The sequence below is a fragment of the Carlito syrichta genome, unplaced genomic scaffold, assembly GCF_000164805.1.
Source record: "Carlito syrichta isolate Samal-C Ts95f unplaced genomic scaffold, Tarsius_syrichta-2.0.1 Scaffold314354, whole genome shotgun sequence".
Classification (NCBI taxonomy): domain Eukaryota; kingdom Metazoa; phylum Chordata; class Mammalia; order Primates; family Tarsiidae; genus Carlito; species Carlito syrichta.
This window is the reverse complement of record NW_007258450.1, coordinates 151859-174438: the sequence shown is the minus strand read 5'-3', so window position 1 is coordinate 174438 and position 22580 is coordinate 151859. Positions and strand designations below refer to the sequence as shown.

Below are 22580 nucleotides of genomic sequence, written 5' to 3'. Positions count from 1 at the left end.
TGTCTTTCTTTTGTTTTGGGGGTTGGTTCATGTGTGTTTTATTCTTTTTCCTGTACTCTTGTGAAGAACATTGTTCTTTTTTTCCCCTTTTCTTCTGTGTTTATCATTTTTATTTTTTAAAGAAGACACTGGTGATGCTCTTGAAGCATTATATAAATGCATATATATATTTGCCTATATCTCTAGACTTTATGGAAAATCTGTGCGCTTCCTTAAATGGTGAATGAGAAAATTTTTTTTATGTAATAACTTACTAGACTTCTACATTCTTAGGAAGTATTTTATATTATAATATAGTTTCTCTTAAAGTGTAGCACATATGTTTTCATGTAAAAATATGTTTTAATTGTGTTTATATTTTTGACTGAGGAATGGCATCAAATAAATTTTAAGTATGACCAATCATATATGAGCAAAAAAGCCATAACAATAATAACCACCTCTAGTAATTTAAAATAGTGAAATCATGATCAATTATTAATTATGAAAAGTTAAGCCTGAAAGAAAACTTCAGTGATCCTCTAGCACAAACTATTTATTTTACAGATTAAAAAACTGAGGCTTAAATCAACTTAGCTTTAAGTTTATCTGGGAAATAATTTTCTATCCCAAAGTCATATAGTTGGATCATAGCAGAGCTGGAACTGGAACTGGAGCTCAGATCTCCTTGTATTATTTTTCTATTGCTGCATAATAAACCACAAGTGTAGTAGGTTAAAACAACATCATTTTTAGCTCACATTTCTGTCTATCAGAAATCTAAGGTGGCTAAACTGGTTCTATGCTTAAAGAATCCAAGGCCAATAGCAAGATGTGAGCCAGGTTGAACTCTTATCAAGAGTCTCTGGGAAACAATTCACTCCCAGGCTCATTTAGGTTGTTGGCAGAATTCAGTTACTTGCCCTTATAAGCTGAGGTCCCCATTTTCTTGCTGGCTGTGGGCCATGGTTCACTGACCGTGGCTTAATGGTTCTTGAGGATAGATCAGACTCACCTGAATAATATCTCGACCTCATGGCCAGTTGTACCATACAACACAGTATAATCACAAAAGCAGTGTCTCATTATATTCACAGGTTCTGGGGATTAGGGCAAGGTGTCTTGGTGAGACCATTTTAGAAAGCCTGCTTGCCATACTCCTGAACCTGTTCTGGTTTCCTTTATATTATACAATCTCTCTCTAAAGAGTCTATTATATAAGCATGTATATACTCACTGCATATAAAAGGCTACATGTATCTCATACAGATATAACTTTGATATCCATGAAATTTGCTCCACCACTTTGCAAGACCTCTGTCCATTTGCTGTTTTCTTTTGAGCATCGTGTCTAAAATTATACCTTCCTTACCTCGTCCCTCTTGCTTCCCTCCTCCTGCTTTATTCTTTTTCCCCTACTTCATGGTTCTTCTCTCTGGGATGTTACTACCTGGCTCCCAAGTACTTAGAGCAGTGCTGAGTTCAGTGTCCATGTTCTTTAAATATTTATCTGAAATAATAGATGTCAAATGTTAATATTAATAGTTTGGCTGTAATGACTTGTTTAAATTGTTATTAATCATTTTCATATGCCTTTGGAGAAAAAGTTGGTTATGTTTATATAGAGCTTCTGAGTAAGTTTAAGGCATGTAAATTTTCTCTACTTAGTAAATTAGCATATAGGAGGCAACCGATGGAAATAGCATGAGCTTTGAAAGTAGCATAGATGAAACGGAATCTTATCTCTCCTCTATGTATTTGGGCGTATTTAGAAAAACTTAACTTCTAACTGTCTAACATTTACTAAGACATAATCTAGTAAACTGGATATGGTGACCTCTTCCTCTTCTCTCTCATTCCTTCCTCAATTTAGTAGAGCTGAATTACAGAAGCCATAGATAAGAAAGAATAGAATTTAGTCCAGAGGAGGAGAAATGTTAACTAAAATGATATGAAATATTTTAATAGTGAAATGTGAAAATTAAAAACTATACTGTCTTGCAGATTTAACTTATGATTTAGCTGAATAAGAACAGAAGAAATAAGCTAAAAAGTTACTCACTAGCAATGAAGTCCTTCATTTAAAATAGAACAGAGAGAATATTTAATTATTTCAATTAAATGTGGAAATAAAAGAAAATATAGTCTCGTTCACAGGACTGTATGAAGTGGGACTTCCCCCCCCAAAAAAACCCCAAAATTATTTTTTGGAGGGTGAGTCTCTTGTAGTACAGGCCTCCCTCACTAGGTAAGTGTTCTAGGAATGCATCAGCATCAGTGTACTAGCTAGCATTGTTATGAGAGGCTGTTTCTGAAAGCTGAAACTGAAAGAAATCTGAAATAAGCCTATTTTATATCCTTCCTGATAGTCATCAATAGTTTTCATCTTCCTTTCCACTTTTCTTTTTTGGTAGACTATTCTTAGGCTACATGAAAGGGCACCCCCCCAAAAAAACCCCAGAATTTATTTATAAAAAATTGCGTATTTACTCTTACATGGTTAAACTTCAGTCACCTTCAAAGTACTCTCTGTTTGATGTAATGCACCTATTGAGACACTTTTTCCACTGCTCAAAACAGCTTTTGAACACATCAATTTTGATGCCTTTTAGTGTTCCTACCGTTTTTTTGGTTTGTTTGTTTCACCTCTTATACTTGGGCAAAACATTTCCCTTTGAAGGCCTTTTTCATCCAGGGAAACAAACAAACAAAAAATAAGATGCTTGATGGGAGATGTGGCAAATGCCATTTTGGGTCAAAAACTGCTGAATATTCAGTGTAGGGTGGGCAGGTGAGCTTGTAAATCACCCACGATAAAACGGACAAACACATAGAAAGAATCTCCAAAAAAATTCACTGTATCATCAGTAGTCTCCACTTTCTTCTTGTGTTAAACTTTCTTCTTGTGTGTTAAACCCACAAGATGGGTTCCTTCTTGTGTTAGAACAAGACACTATTCCTTTGCTAGCCACAAGCACCTACAATGCTATATTTTGCTAGTTTCAAGCTTAGTAGAGAGAACTTCTCTTTTCTAGAAGCTCCAAATTTAAGAAGTACCAAATCATAGTTTCATTAGCATAATTTAGGACATTTGCCTATCCATTAACCAATTGCTGGAGTCAAGAAAATGGTATATACTAATTGACCATGCTTGGGTCAGTGTTCAGACTAGAGCTAAAGACAGAAGGGGGAGTAGAAAAATATGAAGAGGAGGGTGTCAGTCCAGGTAGCTATACAAACTGCCTGGAGAAAAATAATCCCCCTACACCTAGAGTTGCTAGATTTAGCAAATAAAAATACAGAATTCTAATTTAAATTGAATCTCAGACAAACAATGAATAAGTTGTAGTTTTAAGTATGTCTCATGCAGTATTTGGGATATACTTTAAAAAGTATTATTTATGTTAAATTTAGATTTAGCAGGGAATACTATATTTTATCTGACATCCTTGCTCACACCCAAAGATTTCCATGATTCATTCAAGAAATGGTTGTAGTGGGGCTGAATGAGCAACAATAATGAGACTCTACTATTATGGAAATGAAGAACTCTACCTTTCAAAAGACATTAACAGTTCAAAAGCATGCAGAGATGACCTCTAGAGAAACATTGCAGTAGGAAAAGTTAAGCACAGCATACATTAATGAAAACGAAGAGTAAAAGAGCTTAGGAAGACTACTAAGGGATGAGGGAAGAGGAAGCTCTAAAGAGAATTCAGCAAGGTGGGTTGCTTGCTCAACATCCATCTCCTCTTCTTTTATTTCAAGCCCATACCTTTTGTTTTTTGGTTTTTGGTTTTTTTTTTTAAATAGGACTCGGTATTATTAATGAACTCACACTTCTAAACTTGTGCTTCAGAGAAGGCTGGCCCGAGCCACAAGGGATGATTTCTGTTAAACCATCTGAGACAGACATGAGACTCCATTATGAGACTAAGAATCTGTGGATAATATATAATGTGGATCATTATACAATAAGAATCTGTGGATGATTTTTACATGGGCATGTGATTCAATTCTGGCCACCAAAACATATAGTTAAATGTACCAGATGGCATCTAGGAAAGGTTTTGACCTCTGTTGGACCTGGTCATGATGCTAGAATTGGTGTAGCCATTTTGAAATAGTAAAGGGGCTAATCTGAAGACAAGTTTGTATACCAAAAATGGCAGGATATGAGAAGAACTAGATCCTTATTCTGTTGATGGATTAACCCAGGAAGCACTGTACCTCTGGATCTCTTGTTACGTGAACTAATAAGTTTCTTTATTGCTTAGGACACTTTAATTTGAATTTAATAATTTACAGCTAAAAACATTCTAACTGATACACAGAAGATTCTTATTGAAAGTCAGAGTTCATATTTGAGGACTTTGAGGAGAATTTTTAAATGTTATTTGCCAATAATCACAAACTTAAAGCATATAAACTTTTAAAAAATTTTTTTTCTAAAAAATGTCATATGTTATTCCTTAAAAGTAGTTGATAAAAACAAAAGCAAACACATGTATTTCAGAATTAGAACTTTGGGGGGAAGAAATCATGGAAACTAATATTCATCTACTGGTAATGTCTTTTTCTTTTTTTAAGCATCAATTACTTAGTGAAACTTCTGAATTGATATCATAAATTGGCCTGAAAGAGTTATTTGCACTATCATTATGGAATCTCCCAGTTTGTGAAGGATACAGCTACTTTTCACAGAAACATTGTATATCTTGGTAGACTAGTATCCCCTTAAATATAGAGATACTGTTATTATATCCTTCCAACTTTACTAAAAGGCTACAGTAATCAAAACTGCCTGATATTGGTACAAGAACAGGCATATAGACCAATGGAACAGGATAGAGATTTCAGAAGCAAAGCCTCAATTTCTCAACCAACTCATCTTTGATAAAGCCTCCATCAACAACCCCTAGGGAGAGGAGAACCTATTCAGTAAATGGTGCTGGGAAAACTGGCTGATCACATGCAGAAGATTGAAACAAGATCCCACCTATCACCATACACAAAAATTAACTCTAAATGGATCAAAGACCTAAATGTAAAACCTCAAACTATAAGAATCTTAGGAAATGCAGGAGACACCTTTATGGAAATTGGAACTGACAACCAATTCCTGATCAGAACCCTAAGTACCCATACAAGAAATAAGATAGACAAGCAGGACCTCATCAAACTAACGAGCTTCTGCAAAACGAAAGAAACCATCAAGAGGGCAGGGAGACAGCCCAAAGAATGGGAAAAAAACATTTGCCAGTGGTATATCTGACAAAGGCCTAACATCTAGGATCTACAAGGAACTCAAATGCACTGAAAAGAAAAAAACAAATAGCCCCATTCAAAAATGGGCAAAAGACATGAATAGGTACTTCTCAAAAGAAGATGTACAAGCAGCCAACAGACACATGAAAAAGTGCCCAGCCTCACTCATCATCAGAGAAATGCAAATCAAAACCACCTTGAGATACCACCTAAGAGTGGCCATCATTAATAAAACAAACAACAACAGATGCTGGCGAGGATGCGGGAAAAAAGGAATGCTTCTACAGTGCTGGTGGGAATGCAAACTAGTGCAACCTCTTTGGATTACAGTGTGGCAATTTCTGAAAGAACTAGAAATTGACCGTACATATGACCCAGCAATCCCCCTGTTGGGAATATACCCAGAAGAACTCAAACCATTCGACAAAAAAGATTCCTCCACAGGCATGTTTGTTGCAGCTTTATTCACAATAGAAAAACATGGAACCGACCATGCTTTCCATCGAAGTTGGACTGGTTTAAAAAAATGTACATATACACAATGGAATGTTATGTAGCCATGAAGGAGGGCAAACATATGGACTTTGCAGCAACTTGGATGGATTTACAGTCGATCATACTCAGTGATCTATCACAGAAACAAAGAGCATACTACCATATGTTCTCACTCATAAGCAGACATTAAACAATTATCATAATACTATGAGAAGGGGATGGCAGTAGTGGGAAACTGCTGGGGGTGGGGTGGGGTGGGGCATTGACAGTTGAGGGAAATTGCCAGGGGAAATTGATGAGGGGTACACCTCATCAACAAGGGTACCTGAATAATGAACATTTGTACACCTAACCTTGAATTGTACCCTACATCTTTAAAATAAAAAAATTGAAGAAAAAAAAAAGAACTAAGAGAGATTATTATCTTTGATATTTTTGAGAAACTGAAAAAGGCACACCAAGCACCACCGTACCTAGCGCAGGGCTTTCTTTCTTTCTTTTTTTTTTTTCTTGAATGTTTGGTTGAGAGCACTCCTGTTAACCAGCTCTGTGTAGCCTAAATTTTCCTGTTTTTCTGCTAATTCTGTTATCATATCAATCATTCTCTGCTGCCCAACTCAGCCACCACTTATGTAGCAGGATGCCGACAGGGTGCCACTAGGGCTGCATATTTTCAAAACCCAATGCAGAGTATCACTCTTCTTTCACTTCTTGAGCTTGCCTAATGTTTGTGTGTGGTTCTTCTCAGCCTTTCTAAGCAGTAAACAGAGAGTGTTGGGACATGATTAGCATGATATTTATCTTTGCTTGTTTCTTTTTATTTAAAACATTTTTTTAAAGCCAGTCAAATTTATCAGTAGAGGATTGTATACCACTTTAGTGACACTAATGTTAATAAGTTATGATAACCTACTACCATCGGACCAGCCCTCTTTGCTTGTTTCTATTCCCATATCTATTTTGAGAGGCAGACATGATGGCAGGATTAGAGACAGAGGCATCTAAGATTTTGTCAAAGAGTACATCATCGTTTAAACTGCGAAACTTTATAGAGGTGTGAACTATTACTAAAAGGCATGTTTTAGTATCTGATTAGGTCTGCCTATTCTAGCAGTTATAAAAGTGATTCAGGCCTACGTGATTGCTTGTTATGATGTGATACAAAGTCAGCTCCATTCGGAATATAATTCCATCACAGCTGTGTGGTCTCAGGGTTACCACTTAGAGAGGTGTGAAGCAGGCCTCTGCCTTCTCAGGGTCTATATAGGTGTGGATACTCAATACATATGTGCTGAGTGAAGATGAAGGTTGTCTGTAAGCTAGCTGTTTCCAATTTTGTATTAGGTTTTTAAACTACTAAACAAGCCTGTGTCATTGGGTTCAGTCTTAATTTTAATTCAAATTAAACATTCTAGATTCTTCTCTCCTTATATATCCATTGTGGTCTACAGCTGAAGTTGTTACTCTCATTCTTTCTAATGTGATCAGCAGTTTAGAGTGTCCTTCACTGATTCCAGATTTTGTCTTACCTGTTTTAACATAACTGTGACTATATGACTTGTAATATATAAAACAAAATATAAAGAGCTTTTTAAAATGGAGATTTCTTTTGATGGAAAATTATCATCATTATCATAAGTAGTAATAATAAATACCATTTGTAAAACACTTGTATCTGTTTACTGTGCACAGTGTTTTTGCCATTATTAACTCATATCAACACATTTGCTATCGGCAATTTTTTCACTTTCCTATTACTGGGAGCGGGTGAAAATAAAAAAATCTGAAGCTGGTTGCTGCAAACTTCTGTCATTAAGCACAAGTGAAGTAGTCTTTTCTAACTTGTCACCTTTTTCACAATATAGCTGAACATTGCAGACATATCCAGTATTTGCCTTAGATGCCACTCTGACTAGCATTCCATACTTTGTATTTTTATTTGGATTATAAACTAAATATATACATTTATATGTTATATATAATATTGAATATATATGTTTCTTCATTTATATTACATCATTACATCACTATCTGTCTCATTAATAAGTTCACTGGGTTAACCTTCAACCTCATAAATCTCATCAGCATATATTTCTTCATTTTCTATAATTATGGTAAATTATTTTTACTGTTAAGTGTCAAAGCCCTGAAATATCAAAATAGATATCAAGTAGACAACACTAATAGCAACAAAATAATGACCAACTTGCACTTTTTACCAACCATGTAAATCAATAACAACATTGTGCTGTCTCTATCAGATAAGTATCTCAATTAACTTTCTCTCTCCTTGCTTCATTATTAATTTTCAAGCAAAATATAATAACACATACATATGACAACACTGAGGCATTCAGAGACAGAATTTACAAAGATGTAAGTTCACATCAGTGGCAACCAGGAATAGAATCTGGAATGACGTAAATTGTCATCAGCAAATGGGAATGAATTAATACAACCACTCTGCAAAAATTGGTATTATCCCATTTTACAGATAAGGAAACTGAGGTTCAAATAGATTAGGCAAGTAAAATCACACTGTTAAAGATGTCGTATTACCAAGATTTGAAGCCATGTATGTTTGACTACAAATTCCATGTTACTAATCATGTGACCATTACATTACAAAGTAGCATACTAAGTATGCATTCATTGTGAATAAAGGTATTTCACAGCCTCAGAGCTGTCAGAAATTATGATATGTATGTATATAAAGTGCCAGAAGCTATCCTTCTCTCTTTTTTTGAAATATTTGGTGTTGACTATTTTAGGAAACATGGAAAAAACATAGCATAACACAAAACAGGTACAAAAGTGTTCTTAATTTAGGACCCGACATGGATCCCACTTATGATCCCAGCACTTTGGGAGGTGGAGGCAGGAGGACTGCCTGAGGGTTCAAGACCAGCCTGGGCAATGTGAAAAGACCTTGTTTCTACAGTAAATCAAAATATTAGCTGGGCATGGTGGCGTGCACCTGTAGTTTCAGCTACTTGGAAGGCTGAGGTGAAAGGATTGCCTGAGCCTAGCAGATTGAGGTTGTGGTGGTGGGGAGCATGTCACTGCACTCCAGCCTGGGAGACAGAGTGAGATACCTACTAAAAAAAAAATGTATTCTTGATTTAAAAAGGCTTCCTTCTTTCTTAGATTTCTTATCAATAAACCAAGAGATTCTCTTCCTCTACTAGAAAACAACCTATTTAAGGAGGGATGCAAAGGTGAAACCAAAGGTGTGTTTAGAACACATTGAACTGTCTTTCTGAAGTAGGTATTCAGCTTCTCTCATTCATGCATCAGTCTTCATAATATGATGACATTGCTAGTATATTTTCATTGGACGTTGTGTCTGAGAGTTCTGCCAAAAAACGCCATTTTTAGAATGGAGAGCTCATGTCTGAATTTCCTATTTGTACACCAGCTATCACAACCCTTCACATTCTTAAGTATGTGAAAAGACTCAACGTTGAATAGTAAAGCTGTTTGCAGGTGAAGTCTCCTGCCTTCAGTGTGGGTTTGCAGCTTTTGAAAACAACTTTTGAGGAGAGCTTTCTGTTTGATGTGGATTATGGTAAGGGTTATTTATGTACTGTGGTGCCAATGTGATTCCTTGGTGAGCAGAAAATTCTCAGCTAATGAGCTAGCTGTTGGGCTCAGGTCAAAGTGAATTACAGTGTAGCTTTCAAACCTGAGTAGTCACATTCAGAGCTTGTGCTTCTCCTTCAGGAAAGGGTGTTAGGGATCTACATATTTTTTAAAGGTAGAAAGAGCATGAGTATGATCTGTACCTTCACTACTTCTAATCTCATGTGGCTAGGGCTTGGTCACCCATCCTTCTGGCCAAGACACTTTTTTTTCTCTCCTCAACTTTATTAAAGCCGCAGAGGTGGAGAGGAAAATACCTATTCATTAATGTTAAATGCTGATTCAAATGATTTGCAGGCCCCAATGCAGCATTAAAGAAACCTTCATGTAAAGATGAGTCACAGTTGGTTCTGTCAAACTTGTTTTTAGATATGTGGTTGCTTTAGACATCAAGGCAGTTTATAAAATAAAATCCTTTCTAAGTTTTGTGTTTGAAATGGAAATGAATATATTTTCAGTTTTTAGGTAGTAGTTCTGAGTAATCTTTTTAATTTTAGTATCAATGATGGATTTTATTTTTCAGTTCATCAAAACATTTTTCTCCCCCAAATCTGGCCACCTGAAGGGAGATAATCTGGGTCATTAAAACCTGAAAATGTCTCTTTCACTCCATATATATATGTGTGTGTGTATTTGTATGTGTGTATGTGTGTGTGTGTGTGTGTGTGTGTGTGTGCATGAAATTTGCATTTAGAAAGTAAAAATTGCATTTTTTGAACTGCATAAGAAATTACTTGTATTTTTATTTGAATGTAGGTCATTTTCTGACTGACTTCTTACTTTGATATCTCAGCTTCAGATATATAACAACTGAAATGACCTGCTGTCCAAATAATGGTGGGTACAAATGTGGAGGACTATAGTTTTAAGTGGATATACCCTGTACATGATAAATGATAATCATACCACTGGATGCCGTTGTGTCGCTGTGCTATAATCTGATTTTTAAGTTAAGGCCACTGGCGAGAAGCACAATTTAAAGTTTTATGACACAAATTCTATACTTCATGATCATAATAAGTTAACCATCGCAAACATATTGATGTGTGATTTTTATTGATAATCTCAATTTATTTAATAACTACTTAGTCAACGTGTATTTTCTACTCCACTACCTTTGCTCAGCACTGGGAAGATTGCTGGGAGAAACACTGAACCACTCTGATGCTCACAGAACAGTAAGTCTGCCATGATGGCACTGGTCTCTGTGCAGTACTCTTATCTTACCTTCAACATTATTGTTCTGTGTTGAATTTATAGGAGGTCTGTCTGATCATATGCACATGCATATTACTCAAGGAATAAACTGAAACACAGCATCTCAGTGATCATGGATTAATGGTAGATCCCTGAGAATATTCATTTTTTTCCAAGACGTTAGTAGACAGTCCATTGGGGAAACTGAAATTCCTGGGTTCCTTTTGTGTCTTAATAGAGTCGGATCTGGAAGGCCTTGACGATCTAGGTACTGTTTACAGAAACATTAACCAGCAGCTGAATGAAACAGTGCGACGCCGCAGACATGCAGGAGAAAACGATTACAACATCGAGGTACTCCTGGGAGTGGATGACTCTGTGGTCCGATTCCATGGCAAAGAGCACGTTCAAAACTACCTCCTTACCCTGATGAACATTGTGAGTAGTGGCTCCTTAAGGAGGCTCTTTGATCTTTCAATTCACTTCTCTTATTTTGTTAGTGTCATTTGGAAACCTATGTGAGAACTTCATGACCTCACCCCACAGCCAAAATGTGTGTACAACTGCATGAAATATTAGGCTTCAATTTAAAATACAAGAACATTAAAATGAAGGAAGCATGAAACAAAAGTTTCTTTTAGTTGGTTTAGTTTTTCATGATCATCAAGGGAAAATAATAAATTTTAAAAGCCATAATGATATAGAGTTATGACATGAATTATTATATATTTTTTATATATTATATTTATATTCATTTTACATATTTGTTCTAAAGATAACCAAAACTCTCAGGACCAGTCAGAACAACATAGCAAGACCCTGTCTCTACAAAAAAATTAAAAATTAGTGCAGCATGATGGCACATGCCTGTAGTTCTACTACTTGAGAGCCGAGGTGGATTGCTTGAGCCCAGGAGTTCAAAGGTGCAGTGAGCTATGATCAGTCCACTGCACTGCAGCCTGGGCAAAAGAGCAAGAACTTGTCTCAAAACAAAACATACAAACAAACAAAAAGCCTCTTAGCCCATGAGAGCTCAAACGGTTCTTTCGAGCAGCATCCCAGGATGATACAGAATGATTATGACAGATAGTTCTGCCTATTCTTGTTACACCTTTAGAGCAAGTGTAATTTTTTTCAACATTGTAAAACGGCAAGCAATATGTTCACAAAGCACACACTATTGGCACACTGCTGTACAGCTGTCACTGAAGGGCTGCTTAAATCTGTTCTTTATTTTCTTTTATGAACCATAATCAGATTCTGAAGAAGTTTTGTCAGTATCCCTAACTGGTGGGGTTTTTTTTCTTTTGAATTGTCAGAGAGCAATTGAGGAGAAATAATAATATATAAACCATGCATGCCTCTAAAAGAGAATTGAGATATTAGTGTACTCTTATATATCTCATGCCAATATAAAATACATATGATATTGATCTTACTAATTTATTACCTGAGACTATTCTCTCTTTCTTCTCTCTCTCCACCCCTCCCCTCCTGGCTTTTGATTTTTAACTTAATTTTTTGGTGTATCTATATTATTTACCTTTTTTCTCCCGTACTTAAGATTAGATTTCAAATAATTATACTAAATAAGAAAAATTATTAATTTCATGAAACATGATTTTGTTTATACTAATATTTAAGTCTGTTAATTATATTTTGGTTCATTGAAATGTCAATGTATAAAATAATACATATACCATATCTCTATGAAATGGAAAATGAGTATAGAAATTCAAATATACTTTTGTTTATTGGCAGTAATTCCTGTTATGAAGAACAAACAACACACTGAAAACAAATTATAAACCTTGAAATAGATGTGCTTAGATGATCATCATTTATGAATCATATGTTTATTTTCACTTCTTTGACTATTAACTTTTTGCTAGTTGTGCAACTTTGGGTATGTTATTTAGACTATGCTTGCTTCAGTCTTATCTGTACTGAGAAAAATAAAAGGGATGTTTAGAGGATTAAATGAGTAAATACATGCATTATTTATGGTGCCATATATGCATGCATAAATTGACAATCACATTCTAGTTTCTCATGTCAAATTTTACTTCCTAAGTTAGCTAAAACTTAAAACTTCCTATGGAGACGTCATCCTCACGCCTTCATTGTGCCCCAGCGCTGCTTTGTCTTACCACCTGAGAGGGAAACAATCGGTATAGACTTACTGGGTCCCTAACTGAACTACAGAATTACAGAAATCTCTTGGAGTAATACAACAGTGATTGGATAAAGTACTTGTCCTCACAGAACTTATAAATAGTCAAGGAGAAAAGATAAATACATGGTAAAATTAGAAAACAAAAAGAAATCAAGAAAAGGTATCATGTCATTAAGACATATTGTAGGTACTATATAATAAATGCTATATAATACTTTAGAATACAGAGATATGACCACAGTCATCCAATCTTGAAGTGGTTAGATATTAAATTGGGACTTAGGAGGGCGAGGCTTTAGTTCTAGCTCACTACTGGTTGGTTTTGTGACCTTAGACAAATCATGTCCCTTCCTAGGACTTAGTTTCCATGTTTAAAAATTGAAAGATTCAACAAGATGTTCATACATTCTGTAATTCATCAAGAAGTTAGACATTTAACTGTGTTCTTAGAGATTTGTTTTCTGTTGTTTTTTGGTTTGCCTTGTTTGTATGTTTTGATGGGTATGAAAATGTAAAGGATTTCTAGGTAGAATTCTTTCAACAAGAGAGTAGGGATAGAAATAACATATTCACCAGAGAGTAAGTATATTTTAGAAGGTATCAAAGAAATAAAGTGCCTCATTTTGTTTATAATAGTCAGAAGGACTTTTGTTTTTAAGTTCAGTTAAAAAGTTAGATAATAGATTTAGCTTGTCTCAAATAGCAAATTATTTAAAGTAAATAGAGTATAAGGGAGTAGAGCTGCAGGAGAGAAAATATTTTTTAAAAATTAAAACATTCATTGCATCTGAAATAATTAATGTGGATAAAGTATTTAGAGAGGCAATAATAACACTTCTATTCTTCCCTTACACAGTTCATAAACATCTGAAAGATAGATGTGTAAATCACACAAATGAAGAATAAAATAGTTACATTATTGATGAGAGCTGAATTGCACATGATTTAAGTGTATAATCACAAGGTTTTAATTATTCTAAATCAGTGGCCCTCAGCTGAGCATAATTTGTCCCCGCCTCTGTTCTCATGGATATTTGGCAATATCTAGAGATATTATTGATTGTTGCCACATGGTGGGGAGGATGCTACTGTTACTAGTGGGAGAGGCCAGACATGCTGCTAAACATTCTTCAACACATAGGACATCCTACACAATGTATAATTATGAAGTTTGGGAGCCAAAGTGTCAACAATGCCAAGGATCCAAAACCTTGTTGTAATTAAATAGTCTTACTCCCAGCCCTCATCCCTCTCCAACTGGATAATTTCAGGTTTTTTCTCTAGGATCAGGCAGACAGCTTTAGGCAAGGCGAACAGAAGACTGAATTACTCTTTCTCCTCCCTGCTGCCTCCCATTGCCCTGTTGTACACTGTTAGATCCTGAATACTGGCCTGAGCATGCTCTTTACCCTTCCACAAATTCATCAATTGGGTGAGAGTGAGAGACAGACAGAGGAACCATCACTAATGAAACTACCTCATAGAATTCAGGGCCAGGAAAATTGCATTTTTCTGTAACACGTCTTCCCCCATTATATTCATATAATTATCTCCTATGCTAACCATGCTTTATGACTTCTTATGGTTATCTAAAATCATGACTCACCAAACTTGAGACCCCCAGAGGTTTTCCTGAAATGTCAGATAGGTTCAGGCAGAAACTGTAGAAGAAAACAAACAGCAGTAAGTTCTCTCTGCATTGATTAGGGGAAAATGATGTCTCTATGGTAGAGAGAAGAACATGGTCTTATTTGGTACCTTGCCTTAGTTGAATAGTCAGCTCTTCCTTTAGTTTACTGGGTTGTCAATTTAGTTTCCATATCAGACTCAGATGATATTTACTACATAGTTCCTGAAGTAAGAGAGACCAAGTGGTTTGCTTCATGGTATCCTTTAAATGTAAACTGAGCTTCCTTATGAAGGGATGCTTGTATTTCTTATCTAATGCTTTTCTTGAAAAGAATGATTATAATATTCAATGTTAGATGTATTTTAATGAAAGAAAAACTAAATGAACAAGTGAATATTAATAATATGGAGGTAGGTTGTAAACTATCTTGGGAGTCATAAATTTTGGACTCAGAACAAGAAGAAATATATGACAAATGCAATGATATAATGTAAGTACTGTTTAAGAAGTAAATTAATAATTATTGGATATTGTATTTTTCAAGTATATTTGTAAGATGGGCATTATTGCCATTTTATCTTATAAAATGGAGATAGTTTTTAAAAGATTATTCGCAGTTTGTGAAACAGTCTCAAATAATGATAATGACATCATTATTACTAAAAACAGGGTTATTGGGAGAAGAAACTGGCTTAGAAAATTCAAGTTACATTTGATTTTAACTCAATCATAATTCAAATATAATCAAGAAAAACACTTAAAATGCAATACTTTATATTTCAGGAGTAGTGTGAAATCGTTTTGGTTTATCTGCTATTTTAAATTGGCCATGCATATTGGCCACCTTTTGAACACAAATATATTTAATCTATTTCAGGCCATATTTCCTAATGCAGTATTGATTGTAGATATATATGTGGTAAAGTTTGGTATGTGATTTACCTGCAAATCTAAAGGTTTGGATGCTGGGAAGCTACCTCATTAGGCTAGCACTTTTCTCTGGGGGTGTAAGGGTCAAGTGAGCAAGTGTGAACAGGTTGCCGACTATTTTGATGTGGTTCTCTGAGAGAGGAGGGATACCCTCTACTCATGCCCAACTCTATTGTGAATCAGTAGGAAGAGAATAAGATGCCTTTTATTTTTAACTCTTTCTATTTTGTAGATTTTGAAATTTCTCCAAGCTTCATTTATAAAGTAGAATAAACAGATCTAAATATATACTAAAAGAACATGACTATTGACCATTTTTAGATTCTTCACAAACTTTTTATACTTCAGATAAGAGATTTAGTATATGTTAAGCCTTTGTTAGGATCTCATATCTTGTTATATCAAAAAATGTTTGGTTTTATGATTTTGTGACATGACTGACTTGCTGGGAAAGTATTTCTCAGCTATGGGACCTGTCTCCTCTACCAATACTGACCATCGCCTACCATGTATAAGGCCTATTTTAGTCACAGGGAATATTCCAGTGAGCATGATAGAAAATTCTTGACCCTTTTGGAATTTACCTGTCTCCTCCACTAAGCTTCAACGGAGTAGAAAATTTTTAGTTTTTTGACTTTATCCATAATTGTCAGCCTTAACCTCAATGGGAACAGTTCTCTAATAGGTTGTTTGTTCCTTGAGTGCAGTTACTGTATATTATTAAACTTCGTATTTACAACATTGAAAAGTGTTTGCTGTATAAGTAGACATGCAGCAAAATTTTGATTGATTCAGTCTTTTAACAAATATTTTAATGCCATTATGAGGTATACAATGGTGGACACAAAAGAAACTTATTTCCTGCCCTCAGAGAGATTTGGGGGAAATAAAATAAACACATGATACGTTATATAAGACCTCTGTAGGGCACCAACAATTTTCCAGGGAAGAGTATAACAGGGTAAATGGGTGATAAGAGGTTATGCATAGATATAATAGTTAAGGAAGCGTTCCCTCCAGAAGTGATGATTAAATTGAGATTTAAAGTAAAAGCCACAGACCGAGGGCATTGTGGCTCAAGTTCAGTGTGCAAGGAGTCAGGTGAAGCTAAGAGAAGGCAAGCATCTTTCAGATCATGAGGAAGTTTGAATAGAATTTCAAGTGTAATAGAAAGCCAAAGAAGGTCAGTTCCTGTCTGTCTCTTCTTGTAACAAAAATATCAGAGAGACCTAGAAACAATTAAGACAAATCAATTAGAAAACACTTGTAGATGTCTAGGCAAGAGACAATGACTTGTTGGACAATGGGGATTGCAGTAATAATAGAGGATTTATGGTAGAATCAATAAGATTTGACACTGGATCAGTGTGCTGAGGGAAAGAGAGGAATCCACAATAATTTATCCTTTTTTTTAGCTTGAAAATTCTGCTGGATAATGGTGCCATTTATGTAGATGAGGTGGTCAGTGAAAAAAACAGGTTATGTGAAATCAAGGTTAGTGATGAAATCTTTTAAAGTGTTTGAAATCATCTAGTTTGGGATCTAGGTTTAAATGAAAGATTTAATACAGTTAAGGATGAAAATTTATACCACTGACATTCTCTGTGCCTGGTTATTTGCTAAGTACACGAATTACTTTATATTCTACAATCCTAAGGTGTGTTCAGTTTAGTCACAATTTACAAATGAAAAGATTGAAATATAGAGAAGTGAGGTGATTTTCCCAGTGTCAGACAGCTAGTATGGCAGAGGCAGAACTTGAGTCCAGACAGATCTGTGTCTTCTCAGCCCAACATGCTCCCTTCCTGAGTTTTACTGCCTTTCATTACAAAACTGAGGTAGTTTATATATCTCTTGCCAGATAAAACTCTGCTGTCTTTTCTTTCTCTGCTTCTGTGTCTTGCTATACCATTTAAGTCTTTGAAATGAAAATTTAATTACTTGCCTGATGGAATCTAACCAGTTAACAATCTAGTTTAAGATTCTAACAAGATTTTTTTCTTTTCAGCACATTTGAGTTCCTTGTAGATCCGAGATGTTAAACCCTTGTCAGACCTGGAGTTGGCAAATTCTTTTTCCCAGTCTGTAGGCTGTCTCCCTGCTCTCTTGATGGTTTCTTTGGCTTTGCAGAAGCTTGTAAGTTTAATGAGGTCCCACTTGTCTAACTTATCCCTTATGGCCTGTGGGTTTCGGGTTTTGTTCAGGAATTGGATGCCAGTTCCAATTTCCATGAGGGTGTGTCCTTCATTTTCTAAGGTTCTTATGGTTTGAGGTTTTTACATTTAGGTCTCTGATCCATTTGGAGTTAATTTTTGTTTATGGGGATAGATAGGGGTCCTGTTTCAATCTTCTGCATGTGATCAGCCAGTTTTCCCAGCACCATTTACTGAATAGGTTCTCTTCTCCCCAAAAGATATGAACAGACACTTCACAAAGGAAGACATCCGAGCAGCCAACAGACACATGAAGAAATGTTCAACCTCACTAATCATCAGGGAGATATAAATCAAAACTACACTAAGATACCACCTAACTCTAGTCAGAATGGCAATTATCAATAATTCAAAAAATAACAGTTGCTGGAGAGGGTGTGGTGAAAAGGGAACACTTCTACACTGTTGGTGGGAGTGCAAACTAGTGCAACCTCTGTGGAAAACAGTATGGCAATTCCTAAAAGCTCTAAATATTGACCTCCCATATGGCCCCACAACCCCCCTACTGGGAATATACCCTGAAGAACTCAAATCACTCTATCAAAAAGATACCTGCACACAAATGTTTATTGCAGCATTGTTCACAATAGCAAGAACCTGGAAGCAACCATGCTGCCCATCAAAAGAGGACTGGATTAAAAAAATGTGGTACATATACACAATGGAATACTACGCAGCCATAAAAAAGAGCAAAATCATGAATTTTGCAACAACCTGGATGGAACTAGAGTCTATAATACTGAGTGACCTCTCACAGAAACAAAGATCTGAGTATCACATGTTCTCACTCATATAGTGGACCTTGATCACCCAACATATTACCATAAGAAAATGACTGATAGTGGTGGGAAACTATGGGGGGGAAGGGAGATGGGATTAATGGTAGTAAACATCTGTCTGGGGACAAGGAGACACCTTTTATCAACAAGGGTGCCTGAACAGAGCATATTTGTATACATTTAGGTCTCTGATCCATTTGGAGTTAATTTTTGTATATGGGGATAGATAGGGGTCCTGTTTCAATCTTCTGCATATGATCAGCCAGTTTTCCCAGCACCCTTAACTGTACCCCACAATATCATAATAAAAAATATAGATTATAAGAAAAAAAGATTCTAACAAGACAGTGAGGCAGATTTTTGTGGTTAAGAGGATAGGTTGTTTTCTTTCAACATGCCAAGTGTTCCCCATCAGCAACACTTTCCTGCCTGTGACAGGTGACAGGTATCTTTGTCATTTGCTAAGATCCATGAAGTGATCTTCTGAGTATAGTGCCTACTGAAACTTTCAGTGCTCTGCAAAGAAATAAGTCTATGCCTTAATCTCAGGATTTATCAAGTGAAAAGAAAATAGTTCATTTAAAAAGGTGCCTCCCAGTACAAAAAAAAAGGAATCTAGTCTTGTACTTCTAAGAAATCATATATAATTAAGAGAGAATTTGTTAATTTTTTTGTATATTGAAATTGACTCCTTATGATGGACAGTAAACCAATAGCAGGATAGATACATTATCTGGACATGGCAGCCTGCCCTGTCTAATATTTTTGCAAGAAAATATAAACTCCAGAGAAGTACTCTGGTCCTTACAAAGCATTAGTGGACTTATTCAAGGGTTAGTAGGAAGTATGTGTGGTTATTGGTTTCTTGATGATTAAGTCAATGTACTTACTTTTGAAGTCTTAACTAATGTTTCTGAAAATATTGACTATGAGTACAAGGAAGCTTTATCTGGGGAGTATATGTGTTCAGACAACATAAGCAAATCATGTAGCACTTTTCTATTTGAAGTCATTATCTGTAATTCATTTCTTACATTTGAATTTACATCAATCCTCTAGGCAATTATTCACCTCGCATACATACTCTTGCATAAGCTAAGTCCTTCTAGATTCTTGGGAGGCAAAACATTAAAAAAATTTAGCTCCTTTCCACAAGGAGTTCATTCTAGCAGGTGAAACAGACCTACTAGAACAAGCAATAATGACAACAGGTGATAGTTTCTCCAAAAGATTTCATTGAGTAGGAAGTGATGATGCCAGTGCCCAATGAAACCTTCATAAGAAGATGTGCCATTTACCAAACTTTACCTGTACAATGACCATTAGTATACCTAACCCTGAAGTGTACCCCACATCTTTAAGATAAAAATTTTAAAAATCTATAAAAAAGATGTACCATTTGAGTTGGACTTCAGAGAATAAATTAGCATTTTCCTGCTGGAAAAAAAGAAGATGACTTTTAAAAGATGCTGAATAGCTCACAAGATACTAAACTCATGGTGTCTTTGGAGCCACTGTAGGTTGGTCTGCATGAGAAAATTGAAGCATATTTAGGGGAGTTGGCAGACAAGGAAATTGAATAGAAAGCTAGGAACTAACTAACTGGGGCTAACTTCAGAAAATTTTATGTGCTATCCTAAGTAGTTTGAATTTCGTTTTGCTAATGAAGAGCCATAAAGGGTTTTAAGGAAGATTAGTGACTCGACAGATCTATTTTTTACAAGAGAACTCTGGGTGCATTAGAATGACTTGAAAGAGAAAGGCTCTGTTAGACTCTGTGCTGTGAACATACTCACAGAATCTTAGTGCTCGATCATGGACCCGTGGTCCATTTGGTCTTGCTGTGTGCACTACACTTCCCTACCTCAGCAAACTGTCTTAACTTCCCTAATAGGAATTGAACATATCACAGAGATAGATTGCTGAAAGCACAAGTTGATTCAACCGCTCCTTATATGGATCACCTTCCCAGGAAAATCCCGAACCCATTGTTCTGGAGTCCCTACATCACAGGTTACATTAACATAACACAGCATTCACACAGTGCCATTGTCTAAGAAGTTCCTTTGATTTTTACTGAAGCATTTCCGTTTCCTTTTCCCTTTTCCTCCTTGTTCTGCGGCCTTAAATCCCCTTCTTGAAATGTACACATTCTTCTTTTTTATGCTAGAGATATCAGACTGACCTTATCCTTCCATGGTTTGCTCCAGTCCTTATTTTTCCCAGGGTGCTAACATACACATACAAAAAAAGGTTTATAGCTCGCTGAGGAAACCATCTTTCTCAATCTTGGAGGAAGGAGGTATGCCATGTGTCCATTGTTACAAAGGCCCAAAGGTCTGTAGGGCCTTGCAGCTGACTGCCTATATTCTTGGTCCTTCCAAAACTTCTTTGATACTTAAATGAGTTAAATAATTAACGTAAAAAGCATAGATTTGTGCTTATTGAAATAACAATGTGACCCTTAAAGTCTTTTTTTTTTTTGAGTTGGAGTCTCACTCTATTGCCCAGACTGGAGTGCAGTGGCCGCTCCCGGCCACCGCAGCCTCGACCTGCTGGGCTCTGGCGATCCTTCCGCCTCAGCCTTCCAAGTAGTCGGAATTACAGGCATGTGCTACCACGCCCGGCTGATTTTTTGATTTACTGTAGAGATGAGGTCTTGCTGCCCAGGCGGGTCTCAATCCCACGGGCTCAGGCAATCCACTCACCTCAGCCTCCCAAAAGCGCGGGATTACAGGCTGATCCACCGAGCCCGACTTTTAAACTCTTCTTTTCAACATATTTTTTATTTTAAAATTGTGGGGTATAGTTAAGGGTTAGGTATACAAATATGCATCGTTCAGGCACCCTTGTTGATAAGAAGTGTCTGCTCCGTCCCCAGACAGATATTGACTACCGTTAAACTTTTTCTGAGAGCTACTGGAACGCATCCAAATCACCCCAATACAAACATTTACAGAAGTTTCAACAAGTAATTACAGCAGTCCAAGTGAATTGGATGGGTACCAAGTTGTTGGATGTGTGGGTGGACAAATTTGAGGAATGTCTATAGGATGAGGAGTCAAGGATGATTTCGTCTGTAACTGGGATAGGGTATTTAGAAGAGAAAAACAGGTTTGAGGGAGAAGACAGATATACTTTGAGGTATCTAGGTATACTTCTAAATAGGCCTGTTTCTAGAGTTGAACAGATGACTGGAATATGAGAGAGATGAATCAGTGTTTGATATATAAACGTTTAGAATTTATCAGCCTACAGATACTGGTTGAAGAGACAACAGTGAGTGGAATATTGCTGGAAAAGCATGTGAGAAGAGAATAGAATAGAGTAGAACAGCATAACCTTGAGCAACACTAACATGTATGGGCTAAGCATGTTGCTAAAGGAACACGATGATATCGTCGATTAATAGAGTGGTAAACAGTACTAAATGCTGCAGAACATTGCAGGTGAATCATTTTTCATGAAGGAAAGTTGAGAATGTTAGTAAAAGAAGAAGAATGCCGCCCAGGAAGAGATTAAGCAAGGGGCAAGGAGAGTTGATTTTTTGTTTTTTTTGGAGAGAACGTCCTTAAGGAAGTAGGAAAGAAGGCTTAGAAGACAGTAGAGACTCAGGGCTTCCATTATGACAAAAAAAAAAAGACAAAGTAGTTGTGAAAAGAGAATGGGCTTTGGCATCACAAAGACTTAAACTTTGGCTCTGCTAATCATTTGGGAGCAATGTTGTATAACTTCTCTGGGTCTCAGTCTCTTAATAGACAGCAATATGGATATCTCTTTTCTGTAGAGTTCTATGATAGTTTCTATTTTTTTGTGTCAGGGTTTCACTCTGTCACCCAGGTAGGAGTACAGTGGCATGATCATGGCTCACCATAGCCTCGATTTCTTGGACTCAGGCAATTCTTCAGTCCTAGGAGTTCTACCAGCCTGGGCAACATAATGAGATCTTTTCTCTACAAAAAAATAAAAATATTAGCCAGATGTGTTGGTATAGTCCCAGCTACTCGGGGGACTGAGAATGCTAGAGATATCAGACTGAACTTATCCTTCCCTGGTTTGCTCCAGCCTTTATTTTTCCCAGGGTGCTAACATACACACACAAAAAAGGTTTATAGCTTGCTGAGGAAACCATCTTTCTCAATCGTGGAGGAAGGAAGTATGTGTCCATTCTTACAAAGGCCCAAAGAGTCTGTAGGATCTTGCAGCTAACTGTCTATATTCTTGGTCCTTCCAAAGCTTTTTTGCTACTTAAATGAGGTAAAAGTATAATT

At 36.2% G+C, this 22580-nt stretch overlaps 1 protein-coding gene across 1 annotated transcript in view; it reads left to right on the top strand.

The window, feature by feature from the left end:
- Positions 1-22580, top strand: part of ADAMTS3 (ADAM metallopeptidase with thrombospondin type 1 motif 3) — a 137903-nt gene that overhangs the window by 66252 nt on the left and 49071 nt on the right. The window contains exon 2 of the mRNA XM_021719284.1: positions 10820-11019. Within this exon, the coding sequence (XP_021574959.1) occupies positions 10820-11019 (200 nt within the window). The remainder of the gene's footprint in view (positions 1-10819; positions 11020-22580) is intronic.